Source organism: Corylus avellana, chromosome 4 (genome assembly GCF_965113065.1).
Source record: "Corylus avellana chromosome 4, dhCorAvel1.hap1.2, whole genome shotgun sequence".
Classification (NCBI taxonomy): domain Eukaryota; kingdom Viridiplantae; phylum Streptophyta; class Magnoliopsida; order Fagales; family Betulaceae; genus Corylus; species Corylus avellana.
This window is the reverse complement of record NC_142493.1, coordinates 31,466,648-31,475,301: the sequence shown is the minus strand read 5'-3', so window position 1 is coordinate 31,475,301 and position 8,654 is coordinate 31,466,648. Positions and strand designations below refer to the sequence as shown.

Sequence of the window (8,654 nt, the reverse complement as noted above, 5' to 3'; positions counted from 1 at the left end):
CTTAACCAGTTTTTCAAGTGAATTTTAAATTTTATATGGTAGATGTTTCCTTGTTATTTTGCTCTATTGATTTGTGGTTATCCTTCTTGGCTGTGTTTCCATAGATTTATTTTTTTCTTTTCATTTATAAAGCATATACTTTACTGATTCTCTAGTTACAAGGAAGTTGATAAATTTAAACATAAAAACTTGTAACCGACTTAACCGATTACCAATTAATTGACTAATCGATTAACCGAAAAGGTTGAAATAATTATACCTTCTTAATTAGTATCAAGTCGGTTAATTAACCAACTTAACTGACTTCCACAGTTCGGAAGGTGAAAATATCTACACGACACCGACCCACCCCTACGTACATGTCCTTAATTTTTATTTTATTTTTTTTAACAAAATCAATATACACTATCCCTCTTTTTATAGTGTGATGGGTCCGTGTCATTACCAGAAATAGGTTGTTTAAATACATGATTTGATTTGAGGAGTAAGCAACATCTTGTGTCATTGGCAATATTGTGGCTGTCGTGCACTTAATTCCTTGATTATATATGCCGCGCAATATACTCCGCCCATTGCTTATTTCCACAAGCTTCTTTCCACACCGCCGCCCTCTGGCCCCTCTCCAATGATCCGCATCAACTTTATATGCATCACTAAATTTGATTCCCAAAATCGCCACTCTTTTTTAATTTTTTCTAGGCGAATAAATCAAAGCAAAAGGAGAATAACGAACCTCAAAGGGTTTAAGGTTGTTAATTAAAGGGGACAAACCAATTTATTAAGATAATATTGTAACATTTAAGTTTATTAATATCGTAAAGATGGATGTTGAAGTGAGACGATAGCTAAGAATCTTAGAAAATAAAATTTCTTTGTCTTGTATACGTTTTGGAGCAAAGGTAGTTAAAACTTTGAAGCAATGCAAAATGTGATATGGTGACGTGCTAGAAATTAATCAAGATGTGTTAATTGTCATTTTGTCAATCAATGTGATTGAAAACACACAAACAGATCGAGACAACAAAAAAACAAAATCCCAAATGTACAAGATGAGATCTTCTTACAGTAAATTTGAAAAGAATACTAACTTATATACTTAGATGTCCGAATTTTTTTCTTTAACAAACGTACAGTTGAGCAGTCTGAACAAGTATTAATTGATTCTCGTCTATTTTGTTTACCAAAAAATAAAAATAAAAAATTGAGCAAGTAACCCAAAAGAGACAAGGAAAAATAAGAAAGCTAGTACGTAAGTCGTTGCATTAACAATCAACATAATTTGCTTTTGAAAATAATAATAATTATAATCAACATCATATAATGCTTACAAGAAAATAAATAAAAAATCAACAACATGAATGAGACGTGACATTTGCTTCTAGATAATCACATGCATACGCCAAAACAGTTACTCTCTAGAATCCTCAACACCAAAGAAGAAAACACAAAGGGGAAAAGATCTAGAGAAGGGAGAGAAGAAAAGATCTAGATCTTTTCTTCTCTCCCTTCTCTGATAGCAGTACTCAGTGTTTTCTCAGTGGTCACTTTCAATCTTCATTTTTGGTGAATTTGTTTTAGATATAGTTTGTAGATCTAGATTTAAATCTAATTTCTCCAACCTTAGATCTAATCATCTTCATCAGCCAAGGCGTGTCTTCTTTGGAATGTCTACGATGCCGAGCTTCTTTGCTGTTGCTTGTGGAAATTTTTTTTGTTTTTTATTCTTTTTATCCTGGCCTTCGAGTTGATGATGGAATTGTCTCTTCACCTTCGGGCCGAGGATGTGTAAATCTGTGTTGGGGTTTATTTTTCACGGCCAGATTTTTAGTTTTTTTTTTTAGATCTAGTTTGTTCGGAGCAAATATGTTCATTAATTGTAATTGTACAGGGGGGTAACGGAAGTTTGAAGTCATAGATATGTACTTGAGTGTAAGAGTTTTACGATGGTATCTAGGGCTGAGCAAATTCACCGACTTGCCGCCAACTGACCGAGTTTCGATTGTAGCTAATTGTGACCGCCTAGATGATGGATGTGAGGCGGCATGATTTTTTCTATTCCAAATTTTTCGGTGCGGTAGGCGAAAGAAGTTTTTCTAACTGAACTGACTTCACCGACCGACTTTGCCAACCAAATTTCCATTTTTTCACTTACCAACATTACCGACTACCATTCGGTGACGGAACAAAAAGTTAGTGGAATAAGTCGGTGAAATTTTCGACTTTACCAACATTGTTGGTGCGAAATGTTAAAACACAATTTTTTTTTATCAAAACCGACATTGTCAGCCCTAATTATATTTATGACTTTATAACCGCATAGCATTTGGCTATAATTTTTTAGAGCTTTATGATCTTTGTCGTAAGAGTTGTATGCTCTTTGTTGTAATAGCTGTATGCTCTTGATATTTCATCCATGAAAGTTATAGATTTTCGTTAGAAAAAAAAAAAAAAAAAAAAAAAAAAAAAAAAAAAAAAAAACTAGTTTTATGTGGTTTGTCAATGTAGGTGTGGTCTTTGTGGAGAGCTTAACAGCTACAAGCCTACAAGCTGACAATTAAAGTAGTTAGAACTAGATGAGAGATGATATATTGAAGAGTAATGATATAAAGAGAATTAGAGTCCTAATCTCCTTGGACTTTAATCATTTGTAATATGTATATTTTAGTTTTTTATATTATTTGTTTGTTGAGAAAATAAAGAAAGAAAATGACAAAAGTGGAGTCACCAAGAAAGGAAACTAAAACTAACATTCCTAATTAATATCAAATATGCTAACATGAAAGTACTATGAGAAGTACTAGAAATTTAAATAAATGAATTCATAAAATTTTTCAAACTAGCGTGGTAATGATTTTTAAATTAAAAAAAATATATTTCTCTCTCCCTTATCTGCTACTCACGGTTTACTATGTCAGCTTAAAAATTTTATTGAGTTCATTTGTTTGACTTCCTAACACTTATAAAATACCATAATCCAATAGATCTTCTATTCAATGAAGAATCCTTGACATCTTGAAAACAACGCAGCCTCTGACATCAGAAGATCCTCTCCAATATCAAGTTCTTGTAAAAGTAAGGGCATAATTGTCTATTCACTTTTTTTTTTTTTTTTTTTTTTTTGACAATCATACCGTTACTTTTACAAGATCCTATGTGTTTATACACACGATCTTTATCCATGATTAGTTGCAACTTGTTGCATTAATGCAATTTGACTTTCATTTCAAGTTGGGCAGGCCGTCTAGGCCCATTGGGCTTCTATAGGGCTGAGCCTGGGCTGACATTTTTAGGCTCAGCCATTGAAAGCGTAAACCGTTCCCATTTTTCTTTCTATTTTTCTTCCGAGCCGAGTACTTTCGTATAAAAAATACAAACAAAGGCTTCACAGATAGAGCAATGCGACAGAGAATGGAGAACGACGACGAAGAAGAGGCGCCTCTCGCAGTTCAAATTGAAGAAAGCTTGGAACCCTACCCTCACGAACAATCCAATTCAAGGCGACCGGAAAACGAAGACGTTTGCGTCGGGGTCACCGTCATCACAGGCTATCTCGGAGCTGGAAAATCCACTGTAAAGCTCTTGAGCTTCTTAGATTTTTGCATTTCTAAAAAATTTTGTGATTTATTCATTGTGACTGTGATGAATGGTTTTGCACTCAGCTGGTGAATCACATACTGAATTCGCAACACGGGAAAAGGATAGCGGTGATCTTGAATGAGTTCGGTGAGGAAATTGGAGTAGAAAGAGCGATGATCAATGAAGGAGATGGCGGCGCGCTGGTTGAAGAATGGGTTGAACTAGCAAATGGTTGTATCTGTTGCAATGTCAAGCACAGTTTAGTCCAAGCGCTTGAGCAACTTGTACAGAGGAAGGAAAAGTACGATTATACTCATTATGTTTCACAAATTCAAAAATCTTATAGCACATTTCGATTATATAAACTGTAAATTCTTCTTTTATTTTAAGTGTAGACTTGATCACATTTTACTGGAGACCACGGGGTTGGCGAACCCAGCTCCACTTGCATCTGTTCTTTGGTTGGATGATCAGCTGGAATCAGCGGTCAGGCTCGATTCGATTATCACCGTAAGTTTTATTCCATGATATATCTATTCATTTTATGATTTTACTGTATAATTAGACATTTGGCCATCGTTGTTTTGTCTAATTTGTGTACTTATTCTTGCCAATAGATCACTCGTATCATTATGTAACAGAATTTGATGTTACAAAACTAGATGTGAGATGGAGAACGAGATAAGATAAAGCTTATGAGTTTGTGTACCATAGTCTGTATGCTATTTATATATAGGGGTTTCCTCTTCCACTAAGTTTTGGCATTTGAATGCGGGATTGTATGGTTTATTGCTATGTATTTTGAGTACCTTTTGATTTATCACTGATTGATAACCTTTTTTTTTTAATCACAAATTTGCATTTCTTTCTCTTGAGTTTTTATAATCTTGTTCAATTACTAGCTACCTTTGTTACTAAATATCTTACTTTGAATGGTATGTTGTTTTTAATAGGTTGTTGATGCCAAAAACCTTCGTTTTCAGCTCAATGAGCGAAAAGTGTTGTCTTCATTTCCTGAAGCCTTTCTTCAAATAGCATTTGCGGTAATGATCTTGTTGTTGCACTGTCATGGCTGATTTTGGCTACAAAAAGGACTTTTTCTTATTGGTTTTAGAAAAACCAACCCTTGCAGCTGTGATTTATGTTATATAATTAGTACAACCAATGCTTGCTCTTTTTCTTCTTCTCTTTCTTTGTTTTCTTTTCATTTGAATATGATGGATATAGTGTGATATGAGCACTTAAGAGACTTAGAAGTTCATTTTTTTTTGTGTAGGATGTTGTAATTCTCAACAAGGTTGATTTGGTTTCTGCTGAGGGCTGTGAAGGTGTTCTGGAGGAACTGGAGAAGGAGATTCATAACATTAACTCCCTTGCCAGCATCATCCGCTCTGTTCGGTGTCAAGTTGACTTGCCTAAGTTATTGAACTGTCGGGCCTATGATGCTACAGTTAGTTATACATAACTTTGTTTTTCATCTGCTGGTTTATCTTCCTAGTTCATACTGACTTTATTGAACTAACATTACTGATTTTTCCCATTTTCAGCACGCCACTCATTTAGAAGCATTGTTGGAAGAAAGCCGTTCTCTATCTACTGGGGATCTTCATGATAGTGGTGTGAGAACCTTGTGCATTAGTGAGCCACGACAGGTTGATCTTGATAAGGTAGTTTTCTGAAACACCTGTCATATCAATCATGTTCTGGAAAATTGACATGATGTTTATTGTTGAAGTTGTTGGCACTTTATTTACAGCTTTGGACAACAGTTTACAAGTATTTCTTCCCAACTAGTTGGATTTTGTATCTTCCAACGGAAAATTGATTAGTAGGCACTGACTATGTATTTTGTTTGACTTGTTGTCTTTCTGAACTAGGGCTGCTTTAGGTAGAGAACCAATTTAAAGATGTATCCACACTAACAGATTTTAAAATTTCATAATCTTATGTTTTGGTTCTTTCCTAACTAAAAGGGGTGGTTCTAGATGAGTTGGATAGGTGAAAGAAGACTTGTGTCAGTGGCCACACTATATTTGGGATACAAATTTGTTGAGTTTGAACAGAACCACCATCACACTACAGTTGAAATTGAAAATGTTTACACTTATATTTTTGTAAGAACATGTGACTAGATTTTGGTTGGTTAAATGCACAAATATATTAATTTCCTGTAGAAACTATTCTAAACAGTGAAAAGTAAAGAGAAAACAAGAGAGAACGGTACACACAAATTTACGATGTTCAGCGTTGTGCCTATGTCCACAGAAGCAAGCGGCATTTCAATATATATCAAAACAAAGTAGGGTTACAACATATATATACTGTCACCAGTCAAAACCCTAGTCCAATAGTACATGGGGCTCCTAAGTTCCTTTGGACATAGGAAATAGTGTAACACTCATTATAAATATGAGCCACTATCTCCAACATTTCCTTTGAAGCCCCAATCCTTGCACTTTTAGGATTTGCAGAAAATATCACAAATAATAGTTCATCCTTAGTCTTGGTCTCCATCATAATTTTTTTTTTTTGATAAACTTGTATTTATTCTTGACCAAGGTAGTGGAAGCTTAGATAGCTCAGAGAATCACATCCATGTCAGATTATACAACTTCGTTACTATATTTTTGTACTGAGGGTGCCTGCCACCTGTACTTATTTTATATCATATTGAATCAGCCCCCGTTGTCTTAGAAGCTATTTGCACATGACATCATGCCTGATCGTTCATTGTTTGTAGGTTCGTTTATGGCTTGAGGAGATTCTTTGGGATAAGAAATATGGTATGGAAGTGTATCGCTGCAAAGGAGTACTAAGCATTCAAAATTCTGATCAACTACATACTTTACAGGTATTGTTTGATATCAAATGTCTTCAAGCATTCTTTCAATTGGAAGTTAACTTGTGCTGCTTAAGACCTACAACATCTTTGGTGTTCTAGCTCTAAAAGTTAAACTTCTGTTTTCTCCTACATAATTGCCAGTCTTGCGATAATTATTCTAATAATTGAATTTCTTTGTTGTTTTTTGAGCGACTTCTAGAAAACATTTTCAATTGATCAAGTACTTACAATATTTTGATCAAAACTACTCTTTTTTTTTTTTTTTTTTTTTTTTTTGGGGTTTGGCCTTTCTATAATATTGACTTCTTTGTCATCATATTCTTTACATCTCCAAGTCTGTCAGTTTCTTCTGCTTTCTTTTTAGTTTTGAATTTACTGATGGAGTTATTTTGTTTTTGGAGAAGTTAATTTGTTGTATGTTGTCATTAAAAGACCTTATGTTCCTGGCAGGCCGTGAGGGAGATATATGAGATTGTTCCATCTCGCAAATGGAAAGGTGAGGAAAGTCAGATGAACAAGATAGTTTTCATAGGTATGCTCTAAGCCACGTTATTTTCAAGTGAAGTTCTGAAAAGTAATTATAGCTCCTATTTTAGTCTTTTTGTCAATTTGTTTTGTATTGCAGGTCATAACCTGAATGAGGACGTTCTTACTGATTCCTTCAGCAATTGCGCAACCTCGTGATAATAATACTAGAATACTGATAGTTGATTGTCATCTCTTCTCAAAATTAGAAAGTTAAGCTGTAAATCATGATCTGGGTAGAATATTAGAAGCTTCGCTGATTCTAGACATGTGCCTTATTCCTTGAAGTCCTACACATCAAGCATTATCAACTTGGCAACACAAGAAATTTAAATGAATCAACGTTTCTAATTCTTGAGTTTTGATTACAGGTTACATGAGAATATAATTACTAATTTTCCTTTTTTGTGAGAATTCAGTTGGTGCTTAGCACTCTTTTTGGGATTTGTCATTGGGTTCTTTAATTTCTTCTCTTGTTCTGCTTGTTTTACTGACGTTGCAATTGCATGAGGTTGATTGCTAATATAGGTTAAGCAGAAGGGAAACAAGACCGCACCATTCAGTACATTTCTTTTCCTATTTATGGAGCAGGATTACTGAACAACCCGTACATACTGCAACAAAACTGAAAATAATAGTTAGTCTAATTTTGGTCGTTATTGTATGTAATATGCACGGGAGTTTGCCCTTTCAACTCTCATACTATGATAGCATTTTTCATAGGATACCTCCATCTACAATGGCTTCTTTATCTTTGTGCTGCCTTTTGCTAATGCCTCTTGTTCTTATCTGCTGATTGTAGAGATAAAATTGAAGACCAAATTTCGGATAAGGGAGAATGAGATTCGATACTCTATTTCCTAAGATAGGAAGACTTACAATTTTTTTTAAAAAAAAAAAGAAAAGAAAATGAGAAAATTACTGAATTATAGATTGATATGAAAATACAGTTAAAAACAATTTTTTTTTTTTTAATTAAAAAAAAAACATTTATTATTTTATTATTAGTGCTGACGTTACAATGTTTTCGTTAAAATTTCAAATGAAAGTAGGAACAATAATTATTTGTTATTCTTGCTTAGAGTTTTAAAGCTTTTTTTTTTGAAGATCAAGTTTTAAAGCTTTTTTAATATCATAGATAGCTATTGCAAATCAAACAACTACTGATATTGCATCTATCCATACAAATAAAAATAAAAGCTTTGTTTATTATTATTAGTCGCCAGTAGGGGTGGGCAATAGGGCAAATATTCGCATAATCCGAATAACCCGACTCACTCGCCCCGCAACAACCGGATTTAGAGTAATTTTTGCGGAAACGTGTTGGATTTCTTTTAACCCGGGCGGGGTGGGGCCGGTTTCGGGTAGAAATATTTTGTATATGCGATTACCCGCCCCGCAAACGAAACAAAAAACCCTTGCCCTCGTCTTTCTTTTCTCACGTCGTCGCGGAAGAAATTTGAGAAACAGGAGATGCAGGAGAAGAAGAAGAAGAAGCCTATTTGCAGGACCCATAACACTTCTCATATTTTCAAGGTAGACTCTTGGGTTGAATCAACAGACTCTTGGGTTGAATCAATTGAGGCACGTGACAATGCAGTAGAGAGGAAAAGGGAGAGAAGAAGAAGAAGAAGAATAAGGGAGAGAAGAGATGCAGGAGAGAAAGAATCATAGAAGAGAAGAAAAAAAAAAGACAAGAGAGGGTAGCTGA

General features: G+C 34.5%; 1 protein-coding gene across 2 annotated transcripts; it reads left to right on the top strand.

The window, feature by feature from the left end:
• The first annotated feature begins 3,353 nt into the window (after positions 1-3,353).
• LOC132178969 (Cobalamin biosynthesis CobW-like protein) lies at positions 3,354-7,668 on the top strand. 2 transcript variants are annotated; one of them, XM_059591565.2, is made up of 9 exons: positions 3,354-3,570; positions 3,660-3,877; positions 3,972-4,086; positions 4,530-4,619; positions 4,853-5,026; positions 5,124-5,243; positions 6,317-6,427; positions 6,869-6,950; positions 7,044-7,668. In XM_059591565.2, the coding sequence occupies exons 1-9, from the start codon at positions 3,397-3,399 to the stop codon at positions 7,100-7,102; spliced, it is 1,143 nt and encodes a 380-aa protein (XP_059447548.2). In that variant the 5' UTR covers positions 3,354-3,396; the 3' UTR covers positions 7,103-7,668. The 2 variants fall into 2 exon arrangements, with proteins under 2 accessions (XP_059447548.2, XP_059447549.2); XM_059591566.2 differs by lacking the exon at positions 4,530-4,619.
• Positions 7,669-8,654: the final 986 nt, after the last annotated feature.

Excerpts from the sequence above, each read along its gene's own strand:
- LOC132178969 (XM_059591565.2), top strand. The coding sequence starts at position 3,397 with ATGCGACAGAGAATGGAGAACGACGACGAAGAAGAGGCGCCTCTCGCA. Across the intron at positions 3,571-3,659 it reads TCGGAGCTGGAAAATCCACT|CTGGTGAATCACATACTGAA; the intron begins GTAAAGCTCTTG and ends TTTTGCACTCAG. Across the intron at positions 6,951-7,043 it reads GAACAAGATAGTTTTCATAG|GTCATAACCTGAATGAGGAC; the intron begins GTATGCTCTAAG and ends TTTGTATTGCAG.